General features: G+C 36.5%; 1 protein-coding gene across 3 annotated transcripts in view; it reads right to left on the bottom strand.

Annotated features, from left to right (window-relative positions):
• TRPM3 (transient receptor potential cation channel subfamily M member 3) overlaps window positions 1-23,955 on the bottom strand; it is a 385,211-nt gene that overhangs the window by 79,084 nt on the left and 282,172 nt on the right. For all 3 annotated transcript variants that reach the window (XM_074206394.1, XM_074206395.1, XM_074206392.1), the window contains exons 16-19: window positions 22,624-22,764; window positions 13,859-13,987; window positions 9,808-10,059; window positions 2,196-2,370 (exon numbers count right to left, since the gene is read on the bottom strand). In XM_074206394.1, coding sequence (XP_074062495.1) covers window positions 2,196-2,370; window positions 9,808-10,059; window positions 13,859-13,987; window positions 22,624-22,764 — 697 coding nt within the window. The remainder of the gene's footprint in view (window positions 1-2,195; window positions 2,371-9,807; window positions 10,060-13,858; window positions 13,988-22,623; window positions 22,765-23,955) is intronic.

Here is a 23,955-nt window from a genome sequence, read left to right as displayed (position 1 = left end):
GGAGGACCTAAGTAAAGGGGATGGGGGAAGTGTGTCAGGAGTTTTCTAGTGGGTCACTTCATCAAAGTATTGTTCACTCAATTCCTCAAAATGCTGGTAGTAGGGGAGGTAATTTATTCTTACACATGTATGGTATTATTGATAAAATTAATGGTATAGTAAATGCCTTGCCAGACTCCACTCACTCACACACACAAAAAAATTCTTCCATCTTGACAGGTTTGGGGTTCTAAACTATAATCAGCCCTTCATTAAAACATAAAAATAAAAATAAATCCTGTAATTCAGCCAGATTGCGGTGTCTGTTGCACTAGGCAAGTCCTTAGTACAACATCAATAAATGGCCACTTGTAGAGGGACATAGAAACTCCTACTCATAAATAAACTTACATCCCAATGAACTTCCCAGCCCTCCTCCCTTCCTCCAATGGTGATAGGATATTCTAATGCCTGTAAGAACTAAGGAAAGATTTTGGAAGAATGGAAACCCAGAAAGATCAACAATAAAACTAAGTGGAAAAAAGGAAATTTCTTGGATTTTTTTCTCCCAAGGAAAACATAAGACAATAGGTGAGTTTTAAACTGGGGAATAATTTTTTTAGGAACCATGTGGAAAGAAACTTTCCCTGTTTACTTGATGTCCTGGAGAAAGGAAGTCTCTGGGAGGGATGCCTTTTAAGATGACCTCCACTTTACCTTGTATGCATCTCTTAGATATACATGACTATTATCCCTCCCTTAAAATGTGAGATCCTTGAGAGCAGGGCCTTCATTTTATCTTTCTTTTTATATCCAGTGCCTTGCACATTCATAATAAAGGCTTGTTGACTGAATTACTGACCTAAGAATCTATCTGAGAATGATAGAGTTAAAAAAATTCTCTGGAGAGTCTGTCCATCCTCATTAAATGAGCATTTGTTCTAAGAAGACTTATTGGGTTCAGGTTTCTTGGTCTGAGACAAGAGTTTATCTAAACTCCAAGGGAATTGGAGATGAAAGGAAAAGGATTTAAAAGTGGGGTCTGAGGACAGTTTGTACTTCTCTAAGTGGTGGTAGAATCATACCACTCAGTGCTTTGAACTTGATTTCCTGGTCTACACCCTATAAAGGGCAGAATATTGACTATTTCTCTTCCCCCCCCCCTAATTTTTAATAAGTATCACCAATTGGTTATATAACCTTAATCCATGCATATAGTCCAGTACTCATTTGGCTGCCCTGTCAGTAAAATGTTTAAGAAAATGTTAATTCAACAATGCAGGAAGGATGTTATTTCTAGAGCTATACTCCTCAGGGAAAAGGTGAAAAAACTTGTTCTAAGGATTTGATTCCTCCACACTAAGCAATGCCTTTATTCCTGATGCTTTCTTCCCATGCATTCCCATAACTGGTGTTCCCTGACTTTTTCTTTGCGAATTGGAACCTTGAAAAGACTTCTAGGACAAACACATATTTAAATACCATAAAAGAGGGATGCCCCCCCCCGAAAATCAGCATATATCAGGGTTTATGGGGCTAGGTCTTGCTCTGTTTTGCTTCTCATATAGCATCACTCCAGGGCATAAGCTGCTTTTTTACCTCTGGCATACATAGCACACAACTCAAATTTATAACCTAAGTCATTTTCCATAATCCCAGCCAAATGAAACTTCAAGATTTGCCACCTCCAATGAGTTTGCAGTAGTGCATCATTTAAAATATTTGGGGAGAGAGAAATTGGGGAACTGATTTCAGCATATGGAAAACACCTATAGATTCTTTTTTCCCCCACACTGGAATTCTTGTGGTCATGTTGAATTTATTCTGAAATAAAATATTAGGATTTAATTTTTTTAAAAAGAGGTGGCAGTAGCAGAACACATTCCTGATATCCACACACTCAACACATGGTCCTAGGATTTAAAATCCAAAAAAGGGAATTAATTTTTTTAAGTAATCCATCTCTTTGAAATTAAAAAAAATTTGGCCAAACCAAGTCACAAAGAGGACACCATCGGAAACAAGTATCCAAGGAAGGTTTTACTACTGCTAACCATGTACCTTCTGGGATTGATTTTCCTCCAAGAATCCAAGTTCCGAAACAGTCCTCTCTCTTGAGCCATTTATTGAGAACAAACAAATGATCTTGGAAAAGACATCACTGGATTGAAGTTAAATACCTGACTTTGGTGTATGAGAATCATAAACTTGCTTACGGTCTATCTGGTCTGCAAACACTTCCCCATAAATCATCCAGTAGGGCATGTAGAAAATATTCTTGGCCAGCTTCCATGAAGGCTCCTCATTGGGGAAGAGGATGGCTTGCCTAGCTACCCCAAAGCTCATCAGCACGACCAGCATAATGATGACAAAGTACATCATGTCTATCATCTAGAAGAGATAGGGATGGGGGAAAAGGACAAGAGAAAATCCACATGGTTAGTGGTTTATAAATGCTGACACAGATGAAAACACAGGAAATGTGTTAATTTTCTGACAAGGAAACTCTGAATAGGTTTCTGTGGCCACAGGCAGCTAGGTGATGCAGTAGATAGAATATTGGGCCTAGAGTCAGAAAGACCTGAGTTGAACTCACTTACTGGTGATGTGACCCTAGGTAAGTCACTTCAGTTTTTTTCATGTGTAAAATGAGATTATCCTCATAGAGCACTTTCCAAATCTTAAAAGCACTCTATGTAATACTAGCTATTATAGTCAGAAGGGACAGCTAGAGTCATGGTGGATAGAGCATTGGACTGAATTCAAATTTGACCTAGGATATTTATTAACTGGGTAATCCTGTGCAAGTCACTTAACCCTGTTTGCTTTAGTTCTCTCATCTAAAAATGAAATGGAGAAGAAAGTGGCAAACCAATGCAATATCTTTGCCAAGAAAACTCCAAATGAGGTCATGAAGAGTCAGTCATTACTGAAACGACTCAACATTATGGTCAGGAAGAACTGAAGTTAAATCTCTCCTTGGACATTTATTTACTAGTCATATAACTCTGGACCAAGTCACTCAGTTTCCACCTCAATTTTCTCATTTGTAAATTGGGGATATTGATAATACTTACCTTTTCAAGGTAATTAGTGAAGATTAAATGAAATAATATTTGTAAAATATTCTGCAAACCTTAAAACCCTATGTAAATGCTACCTAGTGAAGCAAATATATGTAAGGTTTTTAACAAAAGTTTAAAAATGGTGGAAAACAGAAAGCTATGTACAATGAGCATAGCCCCACCCCCCAATCCCTTAATCCCTTGGTTTTTAATTTGTCTATTTGCTACTTTAGTGTCCTAGTCACCTAATCAGGTCTTTTTTATCAGAGATCTAGGGCTGCTGCAACTTCCTTTATTTTACAATTGAATAAACTGAGGGTCAAGGACTAGCCCAAGGTCTCAAAGGTAGGGATTTGTAGAGCCAGATCTGAACCATGTTTCTCTGATTCCAGACCCATTGATCTTTCTTCAGTGCCATGTAGCCTGACCCCAATGAAGTTTGAGTAGTGTACCATAGGGGAGTCAACATATAACCAAGAGTCAAGGTTTCAGTTTCTTATAAAGGGTTATTGGCATCTGTTTGAGAAAGGCAAATGCCACCAATCTGTTTTTCATCTATGAGCAAAATGGGAATCCCATTGCTTCTTTTCCTATGAGGCAAACTGGTAGGGAACAAAGGGCCAGGAGTAGTTGGAATATTTGAGATTCTTAGCTGAAACTGGAAAGTCTCAGACTTAAATCTGAGAATCTATTTTAGTAGGAAAGATTTTTACTTCACTGTGAGGAACTGAAGATAGCTGTTGGTGAATGAGGTTGGACAATACATTTAAATGCTCATGGTGGATCACTTTCCTCAACTGCATCTCACATACAGTTTATAGTGGCTCATATATTTCATCTTCCAAGAGTACCCTTCCTGCTCTGGAATTAGAGAAGAGGAATTTCTGGAGCAGTGAAACTGTCTTGTGAAGAGATGTGCCCACATACCTGGTGGTGAAATGGAGAGAATGAAGGGCTTGGAGTCAGAAAGATCTAGGTTCAGTTTCTGTCACATACATATGGACAGAGCTGGTGTAGCTATGTCATCTTGGGAAAGTCACTTAATGCTTCCCAACCTCAGTTTCCTTATTTATGAAAAAGGCAATAATAATAACAATTACCCCTCAAAGTTGTTCTGAGAGTCAAATGAGCTATCATATGTAGAAAGGTTTGCAAACCTTAAAGAAATTTTTAAATGCTAGCATTTAATAATTATGCTTGTTGCTTGAAGATCATGTAAATTCTGGTTTTGATTCAGTTTATAAACTTTTTTTCCAACTTTACCTCTTTAGGTCTCCTAGGGTTTTACCTATGCCTGACTATCTCTAGATAATCAATTATTGTGCATGTCCTAAATCATCTTCCACCTGTCTTTTGAAGCAGCATCAAATAGCTCATCTAGGGAAGCACACTTAATTAAGTGAAGTAGAGAAATGACTCCTATCCAACAAATATAATCCAGCAAGTATTTATGGTCTACCATGTACAGATTCAGTTTATATAATCAAAGAAATTCTAATAACAGCTTTACCAATAAAAATTTCCATTAAAATCTAAGACAATTTGAATTAAGAAATTTTTCATTGTCTAATTTGTTTCATTAGCATGCAGAGACTGCGATTTTCCTATGTTCTTTAACAGGCCTGAGGATGTCCACAGATATTCAATTGGTTTTAAATCAATCAATCCTCAGGGCAACTTCAAAATTAATTTGATGTAGTAGTTAAGGGTCTCGGTCTCTCTCTCTCTCTCTCTCTCTCTCTCTCTCTCTCTCTCTCTCTCTCCCCCCCCTTTGCTTGCTTGCTCTCTGAATTTGAATCTGAGTCCTTGACATTTCCTCTGACTTTATCATTGCTCTTAGAAATAATGAATTAATTAACTAATTGTTTCTTCTGTTAATTAATGGTCCCAGGTCTTGCTTAAAGTTTGGCTACTAGTTGTATAGAGACAGTTTTAATGGGTACATCAATGGCTATGGGTTTTTTTTCATATTCTCTCTTTTCTTTTGAGTACTACTCTTTTATCATTTATTTATGAAAAGTTCAACTAGCTGAAAAAGTTATAATTGATCCTTCATATCATGTTTGTCCAGATTTCTTAAAGGTGGGTGAACAAAGGAGGGCATGTTTGATATGTATTTTCTGTGGCCTCTAATTCAACTAGGTAGGAGAGGGAAGAGGGGAAAGAGAGAGGCACCAGAGGCAGCAATGTACTTGTAGTCAGAAAGACCTGGTTTCAAATATTGCATCTGTCATTTGTTTATTATGTAACCCTGGACAAACTGCCTCAGGTAACTCCTTAGAACTTATCAACTAAGTGATTAATGAGTTGTGAGCTACCTTTGGTGAAGAGAGTTCTCTACTGGTTCAAAATCACAGATCCTTTATATATATCCTAATGTTTGTGTAAATATATATACATACATTCAAACATATCTATATCTATATTCTGGTAAATGTATGGAAACCATCACTGTTTTCTTCAAAGATATCATTGATCTCTCAACTGCCAAATTTAATTTCCTATTCTCACTCTTTATTCTCTCTGACCTCCCTACTGCATTTGACACTGCTGAACCCCTTCTCCTGGAGACTTTTTCTTCATTGATTTTTTTGATACTGTTTTCTTTATTCTCTTCTAAGTCTTCTTTATTGGATCATCATCCATTTCTAGTCTCCTAACTAATGGTATTCCTTGTGGTTCTGTCCTAAGCCCTCTAGTTTCACTTTGTACTTTCTTGGTGATCTCAATACCTTTTATGGGTTTAATTATCATTTCCATTCAGATGACATCCACATTATTCTATCTGGTATTTGTCTATTAAATTCTAGTTCTACCCCACCAACTGTAGGCATCTAAAATTCAACATGTCCAAAATTGAATTTAGTATCTTTCTCCTTAAACCCTTTATCTCCTCTTCCTAATTACCTTGTTGATAGTACCACCATTCTTTCAAGCAACCCTTGAAACCACATCCTTGATCACTCTTAACTGATTTTTTGCAGCAGCCTCCAAACTAGATTTTTCCCTCTCCAGGCTTTCTGCTACAGAGTGGCCAAATTGATATTCCCAATGTACAAATATATAACTGTGTCTCTCCTTGCTCTAAAAGCTCCAGTAGTTTCCTTGTGACTCTACAAACACAAAACAAACCCATCCTGTTTGATGTTGAGAGTCCTTTACAGTAAAGACTAAAAGGCTGCCTTCTGTGGGGGGTGGGATGGGGGGAGGGAAGTGAGATTAGGGAAAAATCATAAAATTCAAAATAAATAAATTTTTTAAAAAAGAAAGTCCTTTACAGTCTGACTTCAGTCTACCTTTCCAAGCTTACTGAATAGCAAACTCATTTGCACTCTTTTGTTATTGGTGTTCCATACAAACTGGTTTCCTTACTATTTCCTATACAAGACATTCAACTTCCATCTAAGTAGCTTTCACAGATTGTCCCCTATACCCGGAATGTACATACTTCTCACTTCTGCCTAGTATGAGCTTTAGCTCCTTCATGTAGCACTTCCTATACAAGTCCTATCCTAATTGCCCATGTTGCTATTGTTTCCCCCTTCCTCACCCACTGGAAATTTATTTATATATATATATATTTATATAGTGTATGTGTGTATGTAAAATTATATGTTTGTATATAATTTTTATATATATATTCATATACATATACATACACATATATAGTTTGTTTTTCTGGGTATGTGTTTTTCTTCCTTAATAGAATGTAAGTTCTTTAAAGGCAGGAACCATTTCATTTGTGTGTGTGTGTGTGTGTATGTGTGTGTGTGTGTGTGTGTGTGTGTGTTGTGTGTGTTCCTAGTCTGGCATATTTGTTTTTGTTTATTTGATTAGCTGTGACCTTGTGACCAAGTGTTCATGGGGTTACTTTTTGGTAAAGGTACTAGAGTAATTTGCCATTTCCTTTTCCAGTGGATCCTTTTATCAGATGATCAAAGGTTAAGTGGATTGTCCAGGGTCACATGGCTAGGAAGGGTCTGAGGCTAGATTTGAATTCAGGTCTTCTTGATTCTAGGTTCAGTGCCCAGTGAGCCACCAACTGTCTTACCTGGTACATAGAAAGTATTAAATAATTATTTATCCATTGCTTCAGAGGTTCTCAATATCACTTCATATGTTTAAAGAGATGAACTGTTTTCTTTTAGTAATCTTTGGTTAGTGCCTATTAATTGTATATTTAGTACTGTGACTTAATTTTTTTTCCTGTCTTGGGTTAATGACCCAATCATCTAGTTGAGGAGCCTTTTTTTCTGCTAAGGGCCATTTGGATATTTATAACATCATTCACTTGTTTTATTTGTCATACATTTAATTAATTCACCCCTAAAAAGTCCTAGATTTATATAATTTCAAGTCCTGCCTGCAGTTGCTGAAGCAGTGCCAGACCAAATGGCCTGCAGACTGGATGTTCCCTACTCCTGATCTAGCTAAAGTTCTTAGAAACTACATATAATAGCAGCAATTCCCAATCCAACCAATATTTCATGATCAATTAGTTTTCCTGTGTTTATTCTGGACTGGCAGAGAAGTCAGAAAGTTTGATTGTAGAGAGAAGATATAGTGAATCCCTGCTTATGTTACCTGGGACTGCTACCTGGGCAACATATTGGTGTCATTTCATGTCACTCACCAAAAGGAGTAATTATGTTATTATAAAAATGGAAGAGGTGCACCTGAAAAATAATATAGCTGTTCTGTTGTGAATTCTGCTTCAGTGGTTTCAAAAGATACTTAAGAAAGAGTTATACATGAAGGAAGAGGTTTATATATATATATATATATATATATATATATATATATTATATATATAATATATATAGAGTGGGGGAGAAAGTACCATATGAACTAGGTAGATTTTGTATCTGATATATCTATCTATCTATATATACTTACATATATTATATATATATATATATATATATATCTGAAAAATCTGACATATAGTGCAAACAGAGTCAATGTCTCTAAAGAATCTTCAAACTTTAAAATCTAGGCTACTATGACTACCAGAAAGTACAGAACATAGAAACATGCTTACCAAGTTTTTATGAGGCCCTCTTAAAAGCATAAAATGAAAACTGAATTTTTAAAAATTTAAATTTTTGTATTTGGAGAATACTCTTCTATTTCTTTGCAAATAGTATTATTAGTGTCTCTGGGGACAGAGGACACTAGGTGGTGAAGTGGATAGAGTACTGGGCCTGAAGTTAAGAAGACTCATCTTCCTGAGTTAAAATTTGGCCTTAGACATTAGATGTGTGACTCTGCTGTATGCTCCAGTTTCTTCAGTCTTTCAAATGATTTGTAGAAGGAAATGACAAATGACTCCACTATCTTTGCCAAAAAAAACCCCAAACAAACCCAAATGGGATCATGAAGAGTTGGACATGACTGAAACAAGTGAACAACAAAAACAACTGTAGACAGAGAGCCTATTATTTCAGATTCCTTTTAGCAGAGTGCCAACTCTTTTATAAACATTGTTGAGTTGACGAAAAGGTAAGGAGCCAAAGATGTGTACTAAAACTTAAGTGAAGAGTGATTTTAAAAAACGTCTTGGCTAATTGCTCACAAAAAGGTGTCCATATTGGTGGGAGTGCATAAGATCTGTTAGCAAACTGTTTTCACAGAGCATTCAAGGGAATATAGCTCCAACTGTGTGGCAGAGGCAGGTAGCTGGGGAGTGATTCATTACAGTAAATGACATTCAGAAAAGAGAAAAGTTTCTTTAAAAGCTGCCCTGATGCTCCCCACAGTGGCTGTGGGAGGAAACAGGCAGGAGGGAAGGAATAGCTTTTTCGGCTTTGTACAGGTAGTGTGATTCTGCTTTTCTAGGGTGGATATCCTGGCTGCACAGCCCTGATGGGTGACCAAAGTGCTGTAAAGCCAAAGCTGTAGGTGAACATTCTTCTACCAGAGGGTGGCCTCAGTACTTCTGATGCATTTCCCCCAAATTCCCCTTCCAGAGGTGACAGAAATGAGAGAGCAAAGACAGTATGACAAAAGTTGTATGACTGGTATGGGTAATGACTTTGACATTTCCTGTGTGACCTTGGACAAGTCACACATAATCTGCTTGAGTCTTGACTTCTTCACTTGTATAATGAGGGGGTTGGAAATGACAGCCTCTGAGGTCTCATCTAGATCTTAGTTTAGGTTCTAGCTATTTTCCTTTTTAACCAATACCTTAGGACTTTGAGAAAGTCTTTTCTCCCCTCAGTACTTGGGAAGGCATTGTGGCATCTAGAATGTAGGAGAAAGAATTAAATTCATTAAGGGTTTTCCTCCTTCATTGGAAAAATCATCCTCTAGATATTTGTGTGGCTAAGCTTAAATTCTGAAGCAATTTAAAAGAGGAGAAGCTGAGTTAAATTATTTATATTTGAGCTCTAAAATTCTATGCTTCTGTGCCCCTGAAGGTTAGAGATCTGGAAAATTATGGACAAGCCTATTTTATACTCTGCCAATATGCCTTAGAACTTCAAGGATTCATGATTTCATCAGTGTGGGCTCTCCCCTCACTGATGCAGATGGCATCCTTTGTAGATGATGTCATAAACTGTGGTCAAAAATAATCATCACCTGGTGGTCAGCCTTCTGGTGATGAACCTTTCTACAGTTAGCTAGGTTGGTCCTTGGATGGGTGATGTAAGTATCTGCCATTGGGTCTGTACCTTCCACAGATCCAACTAATCCTGATTCTTTTCCTTATCCCTCCTCTCTTTAGAGTACCCAACAGAAAACTGGAACTCTTCCTTACCATTTTTCCAATCATCATAACGTAAGGGCCCAAGTATTTGTTCACGCCGAAAATGTCTAACAAGCGAATATACCAGTAAATGATGTTAACACAGTATATGACCCTTCCATCACTTCGGAATGGTTGATCTTGTAGTCGAAGGATCATCCCAACAGAAAACAGGAGGATGGCTATGAGATCTGTGACATTCCAATACTCTTGCAGCCATACTTTCACCTTTTGTAATAGTTTCCCAGGCTCTGACATCAAAATCTGAAGAAGAGGAAAGAGGAGAGAAATTAATTTCAATTTCTTCCTACTTTTGAAAGTCCCTTGTAGTAAGCTATGAGATGAATAGACATACATTAGAATGTAAACTTATTGTGAATAGTGGTCATTTCATTCTTTGTCCTTCCATCACCAATGCCTAGCATAGTAGCTGAATTTAGCAAGTGTGAAGAAATGCTTTCTGAATTGGCATCCACAAAGGTCGATGAGATGACATATGTAAAGTTCCTGCAAACTTTAAAGTGTACATATACTAGCTATTACCTTAGATGAGAATCTTGAGGTGGTTTAGTTACACGAAACACCAGATTGATCTCATTAGTGTTTCTTCATTTTATAAGAAACAATTAGCCAGACTGCCATCCTTGTTATACTTCCACCAGGGACATCTGTGCTGTGAAAAGTGGGGGGCTGGCTTAGGTTCAACCATACCTTGTTGTTATACCCAATACTCCCCAAAGCAGGGCATGTAAAATTCACTCATTATTTCCTGCCTTCTACCCTGAAGCGCATAAAGAATGGGGAGGGAAGCATGTTAAATCAGAAAATCTTTACTCATAAGCACCAGAGTGAAATAAAATCAAGCTTATAAATATTTTGGGGATCTTGGTTTTGAACAAAGGTGTGTATTTGTGTGCTGAGAACACTGAAACTGATGACTCTCAGTTCCATGATAGGTGTCTTTCATGTGTCAGATAAGTGAAGGTACTATCTCAACAGACGTCCTAGATCTCAGAGGAAAGGGTCAGATCCTTGTTCTTAAAGCTGTTGGTAGGAGCTGCCTCTTATTGATGCTGCATTAGGAGCAAGAACTCTCATGAAAAGTACTTCAGGGTAGAGGAAAGACTTCTGGATTTGGAGTCAGAAGAGTTTGTGCCCAGGTGCTGCCATATATTTGCTGGGTGATCCTGGGCAAGTCACTAAACTTCTATGAATTTGTTTCTCCATTTGTAAAATAGGGAAAATCTACTTCATCTTGTGATTTTAAGGAAAACACTTTGAGAATCATTGAGCACTGCTTTAATTTGAGCTAGCATTATGTCTACCCTTTTCATTTCCCAATTTTTCACATAAAAATTTAAAAAATGGGTTCCTAATCCTTTTGTGGATTAACTTCCATTTTGATTGTATATATCCCATATGCACAGTTTTTTGCATGTTGTGTTCATGTTCACCTTTAGAGCATGAGCTCCTTGAGGGAAGGGATTATAATTTTGGTTTTTTTTTTGTTTCCTCAGTATTTAGCACCATGTCTGGCATAATTTTTAATCAATGTTTATTGACTGACTTCCCTGTACAGCTTGAGGTGAAACATAGATCTTGAAATCCTTGGTATTCTGTCAGCTACATCCTTTCCAAGAGTACACTATGGGGTCTATCCTGTTTCCTTTTTCCTTCCCATTCTAGTAACTGGAACAATTCCATCTATTGGAATTCCATTGTATTGGAATCTTGGCTTCTTCCTATTGGAAGGAAATAGAAGTAAGCCATAGAGTCTATCTTGCTTCCTTTTTCTCTTTCATTTTAGTATCTGGAGCAATACTATCTACATTTTACTGGACTCTTTCCTTAATTTCCTATTAAGAGGAAGTAAATTTTGTTTGGTGATAAAATTACAAATGAGTTGACAATTGACTGATGCCCAAAGAACTTTTGATATAATCATCATGCTTTGGTTTTCGGAGTACTATAAATTCCCAATGTTTTATGTGACAAATCCACAAAACTGCTAGTATTTGTTTGATAATTCCCTATTTCTGAGATGCTCAGACTACTATAAGGATGTTTTTATTCAGACCCTAGAGAGGTCAGCAGAAAATAGATATTTCTATTCCCAATTTATAGGTAGTGACTTACCATGGCTTTTCAGTGTCAACTTTAGATGGATATTGCTTTGGTCTCAATGCTACTAGAAGAGGGTTGGCATGGCATATAAGGTACTAGACTTAGGATCAGAAAAACCTAGGTTCATATCCCCCTTCAAACACTTACTAGTTGTGTAGCCATGAGCAAGTCAATAAATCTGTGAGAACTTCAGTTTATAAAATGACATAATAATACCTATAGCATCAACCTAACAGGGCTCAAAGGAAATAATATAGGTAAAGCAGTCAACAAATATCAATGGTTGTTAATGCTATTATTAATAATGTTATAGTAGCACCATAATAATCTTAATAAAAACAATGCCATCTGTACAAATAGATGGCTTTTATATTTTCCCTTTGGGAGAAGAAAGAGTAGAGCATATGGCTCTCATTGAAAGGCAGAGAAAATATAAGAGCCCCTGAGTCAGTTTTAGCAATAATGACGGATAGTAATGGCAATGGTGATGATGGTGGTAATGGTTTGGATTTAGAGAGAACCTTTCTTCCAAAGAGTTCAATGAACTTCACCATCCATTAGACCATTTATCATCATCTCCCTGTGACAGTGACACCTGAGAGAAGCTTTTAGGAGCTAAGTGGACCTGACATCCTTCTAGAAAAGTCTGCTCACTCTGACTGTTACAGCCTTGCACCAGGGGAAGTGCAGCAGGTTCATGACAAACTCAGCCTAAGATCAACTTTCCTTATGGTTGCCCCCTCCCCCCTTCCCACCCCCTTTGGAACATAAGAATTTTTGAGACTAGACTGCTGGTTGGGAAGCAGACCGCAGAGCCCTCTTGTGGCCTTGGATGTCTACTAACATTGACTTGTGGCACCTTTTGGAGTTTAGATCCCTTGTGTTCCAGGCAAATTTGCTTAAAATGAATGATCTGAATGTCATAACATTATTACTTTAGAGATGAAAGGGACCTTAGTGGTCATCTAATCCAACTCTCTCAGTTTACAAATGATTAAATTAGAAGGTATAATTATAGATGCTATGTTGTCTTTTTTTAAGGGGGAGGACAGTGAGGGGGAAGAAGAATGAATGAAAAGTATTTACTAAGAATTTATTATAGTGCCAAGCATTTTTCTAGGTTCTGGGAAGATAGATACAAAAGTAATACCGTGCCAGCCTTCTATGGTCTTGAGAGGTCACAAACTTGGTGAATGGAACAGTAGGGTGGATACCCTTTCCAGAAGCAATGGCGATATAGTATGATTACAGTTTTCAGTGATAGAGTCAAGGGAATGGAGAAATACTCACTAAAATTAGAAGGAAGATGAAGCCAAAGTAGACTTTAGAAAGTAGTTCCTTGAAATTATAAGATCCTAGAGCTGGAAGGGACCCAGAGTCTATTTAGTTCAACCATCTTATTTTTATAGATGAGGAAACTGAGACTTAGGGAGGTTAAATGACTTACTTCAACATAGGATGTTGAAATTCAATTGAATAACAATAGCTGCTTCTAAGAAATGGCCTAAGAACCCCATTTCGAGCTCAAACACAGAATGCAGTCAATTGTATAAAATGAGATAAGAAAAGATCTAACAGCAAAAGAAGAGTAAGTGTTCTATCTAGCAAGGAAAGAGATAATCATTTGCAAAACTTCCTGGGGAAAGTGAGCTATATTAGTTGAAAATAAACAGCAAAGAACTAAGGGTATCCTGGAATGTCAATGCTATAGACATCTGAATGAGTATTGGGTTGTCAGTGAGAAAGAAAAGGACATCTTGATAAAAATTCAAGTATCCCTAGGGCAGCATTAGGAAAAGAAGTTTCTTGTTAAATTCGAATCCCAAGGACTCCATAAATATATAAATATACTAAATAAATATACTAAAAGTCATAAATATAACTAAAAGCCCCCCTTCCATTTTCTTTCTTCCAGGTTCTCTTGTAGGGAAGCAATTACCTCTCTCATCTTCTCTATTCCCAATGTGAATATATAGGAAATGACTATCCATTCCTGGGTGGAAGGCCAGCGCTCCATCTTCACTAACACAATGTAATTGAAGAGCATCAGGTAGCCAATGTATGCCAGCTGTAAAGAAATAAAAGACAATTTCTTTGTCCATTAGCAAAGAAGAACATTACCTCATTCTTATGCAGGCTTCTGATATGGGCAGCAGACTCCAGAAAGTGCATGGGTGGGAATGGATGACATAGAATCAGAATCACTGAATCAATGCATTTTTAAACTAAGAGGATTCCAGGGATCTTGAGAAGATGAACTGAAAATTGCTAAGTGCAGGGGGTGAACAAACTATAAATAATCCCGATTTACATTCTTATGATTTTAGGGTGAAACAATACTATATTATGAAACATTAATAAGAACTCTTTAAACTTTTGTAGTGTCAGCTATCCAGTTCTAAAAGCTGAAAGCTAAACAGACCTACTCTGATATAACTTGACCTCCTAATTGGCTGAGTGTTTTTAGGTAAGTTCTTGGGTGAGTCAATCTACCTCCCATGTGATAGGACTATTAGTTTAGACTATTAGACTATTACTATTAGTAACCGTAGTTACTATTTTTGTTTGATGTAATTTCTCCTTCCCTAACCCTTATGTATTAGTTTTCTCTGAAAGGAGACAAAGTTGTCTCAGAATTTCATTAGCCCTGGTTTCTCTGATGCAGTTTCCTGGTCATCAAAGATACAAATCCCAGCCAGATAGAGTTGTGGCCTCTTGGACTTGTATATGAGACTGCGGAAATTCTCATGTCCTGCCCTTTTGACTAGATATATTTTTCATTTGGAGATTGCAGGATTATGTCCAGAGAATTGTATATCCTTGATCTTTTTGGGCAAAGTAGACCTTTTGTTACATATTCAATGTCTTATTTCATTCCAACATCAAACCTAAATTAACATCATAGGGTCCCACAGTCAGTAATCAGGTTCCTCATGAGAACATTATTCTGGACCGCTGCTAGAAGAAGGGATGTCTGTGGACTGGTGGATGTCTTAAGGCTAAGGTTTAATCTTGATGTGACTCTAGCAAAGGAAGATAAAGAATCTTTACTGAAGTTGCTGAGGCATTTGAGTGATTTGGTGGAACTCATTTTGTTGATTATTTAAATCTATCCTTTGATATTGTTGAGAAGTTGCTTCCAATATTTTTCATTGGGGGGGGGCAATATACTTCACTGCTACCAAAATGAATAATTGGATTATGAGGTTTTTTTTTTGATTTGCTGCTATGTACTTAAACTTGCCCCTAGCAGTCTATTCAGACTATACACACAGCAGTATGATTTCAAAAAACTTTTGGTCTTTACATGCCCAACAATTAATACTATCCCTCACACACAGAAGGCACTTAGTAAATTAAGTGCTCCCCTGAGTCCTTATTTTAGTTACTTTGTATTTATTTTGTTAGGAAGCATCAGAGCACAGTGGAAAGAGAAGGGAATTTGACTGGGATCAAATCCTGCCTCTCATACTATCTGTATCACTTTAGGTATCACTATCTGTATCATTTAAATCCTCTTGACCTCAGTTTGTTCATTTGTTCATTTATTCTAGCTTTATGAGTTATGATTATAAGATGATGAAGCCATTTTGGCCAGGGTCAAATTCAGTCTTTTGGGGGAAACCAAAGAATATTGTTTTTATTTTTATTCTTTTTTTGTCTTTTTTTTTTTTACAAGGCAATGGTATTGAATGACTTGCCCAAGGTCACACAGCTAGATGATTATTAAGTGTCTAGGCTGGATTTGAACTCAAGTCCTCCTGACTCCAGAGCTGATGCTCTATCCACTGTACCCCTAGCTGCCCCTATATGTTGTTGTTGTTGTTGTTGTTGTTTTAAAGACTGGGGTGGCTAGGTGGAGCAGTGGATAGAGCACCAGCTCTGGAGTCAAGAGTGCTTGAGTTTAAATCTGGCCTCAGACACTTAATAATTACCTAGCTGTGTGGCTTTGGGCAAGCCACTTAACCCCCATTTGCCTTTCAAAAACCTAAAAATAAACAAATAAATAAGCAAACAAATAAATAGATGGATAGATAAATAAATAAATAGATGAATAGATAAACAAACAAACAAACAAATAAAAATGAAAAAGACCATAAGTTCCTTGAGGTAAGGGCCTGTAGTGCTTGGTATGTATGTGCTAAATAAATGCATATTTAATTATTGAGTACGATTTGATTACTAAATTAGTCAGCCCTCATCATTTCTGACAAGACATTCTCTTCATTAATCATTGATTTCTTTTTCATTGTTGCTCTAACCCCCATTATTTCAATGGTAATCTAGTTTAAATTTTAATTCTCTGTTTTATCATGCAAACATCCTACCTCAAAATGTCATTGTAAATATTATTTTCCAAACCTTTATTTTCTACTCCTAATCTTAAGTCCACCTCTCTTTATCGATTTATCTTAGACTCTTACTTTTCTCAAAACTTTATTCAACTTCCCTGGCTCATGATATATAATGGGACAATCTCTCAAACATTGGATTCTACAAGCCATATCTCTCCCCTGCCACCCAGCTCTTTTTACTCCCATTCCTTTGACATCTTCTCAATTCCTACCTTTACTTATTTCAATTTTAGACCTGCTTTCATTATCATAAACATAGATCAAGAAGAAAATTCAGAGACCATCTAGTCCAATCCCCTAATTTTATAAATGAGACAACTGATACCCAGGAAGTGATTCAGTTAAAGTATCTGAAGCATGAATTGTACCCATTCCAGAGCCAGGATTCTTACCAGTGAATATACTTTCAGTTTTCACTTTCTTGGAGAAATCCTGTCTCAGAAATAGTCAGCTTTGTGGGGGCTTCCTAGAGGTTTACTTTGTCCTTACATATTTTAACTGCTAATTCCCTCTCCCCTCCTTCCAGTATCTATATGTCTTATAAAAGTTGTGAGCAAAATCTGAAAGTAGTAAACAGCAATATAACCATATGGCTCTCACTAAAGTCAGTAGGAGTCATGTACCAGTTTCCTTTCATTTGTGTTTTTGATTTTTTTCTCCTGCCACATACATAGCTCTGAAACCATCAGATATTCAATGACAAGGTCATAATGAAACTACCTAGAATTTGGGTCTCCTTGGATCAGGATTTTTGCCAGCTACTTGTCCCATTCTGGCTCCCTTTTCCACTAGTCAGAGGAAAGATATAAATTTTGTTTGTCAGTGAAAGGAAACTGTTTGTCATAGAAAATGGAAACACAGAATGTGTGGCCCTGTGTCCTGGTGTCACTTCCAGCTTTGAATCTGGACCCTTCCCAGTTAAATACAGGCAAATTGGCTCAGTTCAGACGAAAGGCTAATAGAGCAGCCAAATGGATTTGTGCCTCTTTTCCTCTTGGAATCAAAAAGGGATCAGGCTCCTTCAACCAACTTGGTAACAAGGAGCAGAGAAGTTATGGATTTCTTTTGAGTGATTTTGTCTCTCCCAAAAGAAAAACAAGACACACTGTACTTTCCAGAGTCATGAGGAAAAAAATAGTAGGCACATTTGTGAGAGATTCACAAAGAAGAGAACAGAGCAATAAAATAAAATATTCTTTATCTATTCCCTAATTTAGGTGCAGGTCACTTGGGTTTATTTAAAGGACCCAAATAATCTTTTTTTCAACCCAACTCACCCTCCCTCTGATACCCAATACACAGAGTGTGTATCTCATTGCATCTCACTTGAATGAGACTAAAGGAAACATCTGGTCCCCACAATGTTTTGTAGACCATCTAGTCAGTCATGTAATGGGTACCCTAGGATTGCTGGTCTCACCACTCTGAGGGTCATCTTCATATTGTGTAGTAAATGCAAGATTTCAGTTTTCTCTGATTTAGGTCAGTTTTATAGTTATTTTTGGTCCTTAGCTTTATCTACTTATCAGTGACACGAAGGAGGTATAGACTGCAACTAAAAGAGAAAAAAATGAAAGCTTTGGGAATGATGAGATAAGTGAACATGCTAGCTGAAAAATATATATCACGTTCTTGCTACTGCTTCCAATTTCTCTTTTAAGCTTCCAGATTTCCCTTATGGTCTGAATACTGTAATAAACAGAGGAATCTAAAAATTACATAATACCATTGCATTGTTCGGTAATGTATTTAATCATGGAAAGTGACCAGAAATTGTTTTTTAGAAAATGTCTTTTATAAATTTATACCATATTAATGGAAAGGTCTCACTTGTTTTTTGTTTATCTTGTAGCCATCCCCCCCCTTTATTTTTTACATCATATTTTAGGAAATTTGAATTTTTTTCAATCTATTATTTTTTTCATATTCATATTCCATACTCTGCCTGGACTCTTCTTCCATATTACGCCCTTCCAAAAACTCTACAATTCAACTATCCTGGCTTATTTGCTGTTCTTCATATAAAGCATTTTTCCCATTTCCATTACTTTTTGATGGCTGTACCCTATGCAATGAGAGTTTTCTCTCCACACTTCATCTAAGTTTCCCTGCCTTTCCTCTCAAAGGCAAACACTACCTTCTGTAGGAGTCCTTTATTAATCCGCCTAGATACTATTATGTTTTGCTCTAATAATACCCCTTCCATCTACTCTGAATGTATCTTGCATGCATTTCTATTGCTCTCTCAATCTCTCCATCTCTTGATATATTGATGCCCCCCCCCCTTGAATGTTAGCTTTTTGAGGACAGGTAGTTTTTTTCCCTTTATACTCACAATATTTAGAATGGCCTGATGCCTAGTTAGTACTTAGGAAATATCTGTGGATTAATTTATTGGTTGCTATATTGCACAACCATTCTTTATTTAGGTGAATATTCATATATATATATATATATATATATATATATTCCTGCAATAAAAATGATTTCTGAAAAATTAACCAATTAGCCAAAGTTAAATGAAGAGGAGAATGGTGGGTATGTAAATAGATTTTTAACATTTAGGAATTTCAATGAAGAATGTCATTAGAGAGACCATATTCAAAGAATAAATTGTCAGGCGTGGTCACTCTGCAGATACTCTGATGAACAGGAAGATCATATTGGGTGTTAGTATTAGGGAGTTTTGGGGCAGTGTTAGAAGAATAAAAAGAAACATTGATAATATTAATTATTTTTAAAGAATGTCATCAAGAAACAAGTTGTGACCTATGAATGTAATGGAATTGTGTTGTAAGAAATGCATGAAGGGGTGATTTCAGAAAATCATGTTGCTGAGTGAAGTGAACAAAACTAAGAGGACATTGTACAGAAACACTGGGGATAATCAATTATGATTGACTTAGTCCTTCTCAGCAATACATTGATCCAAAATAATTCCAAAAGACTCATGATGGGAAATTCTATCCACATCCAGAGAAAGAACAATGAAATCTGAATGTAGATTGAAGCATACTGTTTTCATTTTTTTTTATTTTTCAGGTTTTTTTAATCCCTTTATTCTGTTTCTTCTTTCACAACATGACTAATGTGGAAATATATTTATCATGTATAACCTATATCAGTTTGCTTGCTGTCTTGGAGAGGAAGGATGGAAGGGAGGGAGTAAAATTTGGAACTTGAAATCTTCTAAAAATGAATCTTGAAAACTATCTTTCTATGTTATTGGAAAAATATTTTTTACTAATAAAAATTAAAAAACAATGTCATCAGGTAAGGGCCAATTCTGGAAGTGATGTACACAGATTCTTGGTGACCTTTTACATCAGAGATATGTATGTATTCTTGCTCATGAAATGGATTTTTTTGCTCTCCAGTGAACCCTGACCTGAGACAATCTGTGGCTCTGGAGGTGGTTGTAAAAGGCTTTTCTGATAAGGAAGTATGCAGATTTCTAAGAATAAATATTGTAAATTTACCCCGGAAATTGTGAAACTTGGTCTCCTTTAACCAGTCATTCCTGAGATAAGCTTTTGTCATAAAAAGTCTGAGTTTCCAAAAATCAACCAGTAGAGTTGTATCATGACCTTGCATGTATGTCTCTATTCTACTTGACTTTCTCAAGTCAATGTCCAGACACACACCAGAGTTATTGCAGGCGATAGGAAGATATGTCTAGAAAAGGAGATTTGTACATCTGGTGCTAAGAGTAAGAGATAACCAAAAGACTTACAACACTTCCTTGTGGGGAATAAAGGAATAATAATAATAATAATAATAATAATAATAATAATAAATAATAATAATAACAAAAATAATGATAATGATAGCTAGTGTTTTACAGTTTGACAAACAGATAATTCAAGTATTATTATTTCATCATGATGATTTCATTGCTAAGCAATGAATTGAGGTCATATATGCAGTAAATGTCAGGGAAAGGGGATGAACTGTGATTCATTAGTATGATCCTGAAGAAGTAGCTGACTCTAGCTACAGAACTTAAAACCTTAGTTGGACCCATATGGCATTTTACCCAGCTTTAAAAATATGTGGAGAACCAATAGTACCTGGAAGCAGGAACTCTGGAAATTAGTGGGAGGTAAGGAGAAAGGATGCCAGATTTGAAGCAAAAACAAACCTGGACAAGAAGCTGGGAGAATTAGGTTGGAGGCATGGGCCATGTTGAAGCAACATGGCAGTTGGTCATATGGCAGAGCTAGGTCTAGAAACTAGTTAGATAACTTCCAATGTAGCCCAGAAACATGGAATGGCTTCCTCTGGCCAGATAAGTAATATCTTTCAACTAGATTCTTATATTCTCAAAATTAATATTTCTGTGTTCTGTAAATCTGCTTTAATTCTTACCTTAGCTATACTTGAAAAAAAAAAACTCAAGTCTTCATTTCTTGGATGAATTAAGGGGAAGAAAGGGGCTGTCCAGATACTGGAAGTATCTGAATGTGTTGGTAGTACGAGAAGGGGGTTGATTAGACAGAATTGTGATCTTTAGAAAGCAGGAAGAGTGAAAGGAAAAGGAAAAGCATGAGAATGAGAAGAGGCTGACATGAAAAGAAAGGAAATGCCCAATATGAGATTAGAATTCCTTGTGAAAACCTGTCACCTCTCTACCTGTGGGGGTTATATGTGTAGATTCTTAACACTGTTTGGAGTCTGGACACCTTAGGTGAGTTTTGACTTTTACTAGATGTGTGACTAGGGTCATCATTTAACCTCTCTGATTCATCATGTATGGAATGGGGTTAATGATATCGGCCCTGTCCAACTCAAAATACCAGTTTTCTTGAACAAAGTTCTTTCTAATTTTTAAAATAATACCCAAATATGAGCTACTCTTTGATTTCTTATTGTTAAAATGGATTTAAGTAGCAGTGAAATGTATAAGCAGAAAAGTAATTTAAAAAGATATTTATTCCTCCCATATCAAGAAAATACTGATCTCCTGGTGGATAGCAAATATTTTCTGAATACTCAAAACACACAATCCTACTTGTCATGATTCTGGGCTGTCAACGAGCAATCTAGAGATGGATCAATTTGCAGATTGTCTATTAGTTACAGAGTAAATGAAATATTGTTTAATGATACCAGATTGGGATTGATTCTTCATATGCACTACCCACATTTTAGTTTCTTAAGTGGAGGCTGTTGGTGTTGCTTTTATCATTAGCATTAGGGCTATATCCAAGAAATTACTAAATATATGCCAGATAATCACAAATAGACTTTTTTGGATTTAGTCTTGATAACTTCAGAATTGTATTTTCTTTAGTGACCCACAAGCTTCCTGGATTCTTTCTCTGATTATTTATTATAACTATTGTTCACTCCTTTCTTTCTCTTATTACTGCTTGGAATTCAAGGCATTATTCCATGATAGTGCCTATTTTATTCTTATATATTTCTCTCTACTTACTCTGTGCTCTTGTCAAAATGAATGGATGACTATGATTCTTTCTTTCCTATCTCTGCATTTTTTCTCTTTTTTCCTCTTTACCTGTTGAAATCCCATCTTTTCTATTACCCAACTTCAAAGTTTTATTAAAGACTTAACTTGCTTAGTAACCATTTATATTTAAATCCATTCATTTCATCGCATATATCATTATTGTAATTTTTCAGTCACTCCCTCTGGTCTTCATCAGGATTCTTCATTCTTCTTCCCTTTTTACCCCTTTTACAATATCACAGTTAGTGTGTACTCTGTCCTTAAAACCTCATAAACCTGATCTGTAGGAAGGAAGCCTGATCTGTATAAACAGTACTTCTTTGATGTTGAATCAAAGATCATTCAAGTTTCAAAAGTGAAAAACATCCATTCTCAAGGAGTTTAGATGGAGGAAATGACAACATGGAGAGAGAGACTAAAAGTAAGATATGTACAAAATAAAAATCAGGTAATTTTGGGTTATAAGCAGTGATGACCAAGGAAATTGGGCAAAGTTTCATATTGGAGGTGTCCTGGAAGGGAGTTTAGGGTTCCTGGAGGCAGAGGTTGATAAGAGAGAGAGAGCATTCTGTAGGAGGCAATGTGTTCTAGTTGAAAGTGTGCTGGATTTGGAATCTCTGATACTAACTGGTTGAATTTCTTTAATAGTTCTTATTTTTAATAAGCCAGCAGAAATGTAGACCAAAGAAACTAGTCCTATGAATCTCTATCAGCATTCAGACCTTGGAGAGGAGTTAAAAAACTTCAGTCTTGGCTTTCATTCCTATATTCCTGGACCTTGCATTATGATATAGAGTGAGGCATGTGTTCCTTTAAAATGATGGTGATTCCTTTTTGTGACTCTTTTAGTTAGGGGAAAATAATTAGAGAGATGCTTACAGTGTAGAACCAAAACTTCACAATAGGTGCATTGTAGAATTCATATATTTTTCTTCCAAGGGGAATTAATCTGTGCCTGCTCTGAACTTCTTCTTCATCCTTCTTCCTTGATGATTCTCCATTGCTTCGTCCCAGCATTGCCTACAATGAAAGTGATAACAGTTGTGGAATTTTCATTATTCATTAAAGAGAATCCCTTTACACCTTACACCCCGCCCTCTGTCCCCGGCCACAGGTGGAAATATTAGATAGCCCTAAGAAGAGGCAACATTCAAAGATGAAGACATCATATACCAGCCTGGGGGAATACTGGGTTTGTTGCTGTGGGACTTTGTCTATCATTTATTAAATCAAATGCTGAACTTGGAGCTGGGAAACCCATTGCTCAAATCCATCTTCAGACTTGATTGTGAGACCCTGAAAAGTCTGGATCCATAACTTCATTGAGTCTGTTTTCTCTTTATGTAAAATGGGGATAAAAATAGTTGGAGTACTTGCTCATAGGGCTGTTTTGAAGTTCAGACGAGATCATTTGTGTGATGTGCTTTGCAAACTTGAAACCACTATATAAGTACCAATATTATATAAATACATAAATACATATACATATATGTATGTTAATATATATATATATATATATATATATATATATGTATATATCTTAATAAAAGGGAAAAATCTGGTTAACACCTCTCAGGAGAGAGAGGTGGGTGGGGTGTGTGTATGTGTGTGTGTGTGTGTGTATAAACAGAACCCACCTAACAGTTTATATTCCCCTGGTAGCCTCTAAGAACCCAGGTCCTAGATTAGAAGTCCTTAAATCTAATCTCCCTCTTCCTTCCATTTCACAGATGTGGAAACTGAAACTCTGATAAGTCTTGGATAAGTTTTATCCAAGGTGGGACCTGAATTTATGCCTATGGATGAATGTCACACAGGAGAAATAGGTATGGATGGGTTATAATCCTGATAAAATCATAAAAGTATTGGAACATTCAAAAGTATCAAGGTCTGAATGTATGTTGAAAAGCCTTGAAATTTGGTGGCTACAGGTAAAACATTTTTTTTTTAGGATTTTTGCAAGGCAAATGGGGTTAAATGGCTTGCCCAAGGCCACACAGCTAGGCAATCACTAAGTGTCTGAGACTGGATTTGAACCCAGGCACTCCTGACTCCAGGGCCGGTGCCTTATCCACTACGCCACCTAGCTGCCCCATTATGCCACCTAGCTGCCCCAGGTAAATCATTTTAAACATTTCATTAATTCTACCTTTAACAACCTATGTTTCTGTTTTTTTTTTTCTTGTGGGGATGAAGAGAAGGGAATGAGAA

Source organism: Macrotis lagotis, chromosome X (genome assembly GCF_037893015.1).
Source record: "Macrotis lagotis isolate mMagLag1 chromosome X, bilby.v1.9.chrom.fasta, whole genome shotgun sequence".
NCBI lineage: Eukaryota > Metazoa > Chordata > Mammalia > Peramelemorphia > Peramelidae > Macrotis > Macrotis lagotis.
The sequence above is the reverse complement of the archived record's forward strand: the minus strand, read 5'-3'. Positions and strand labels throughout refer to the sequence as shown.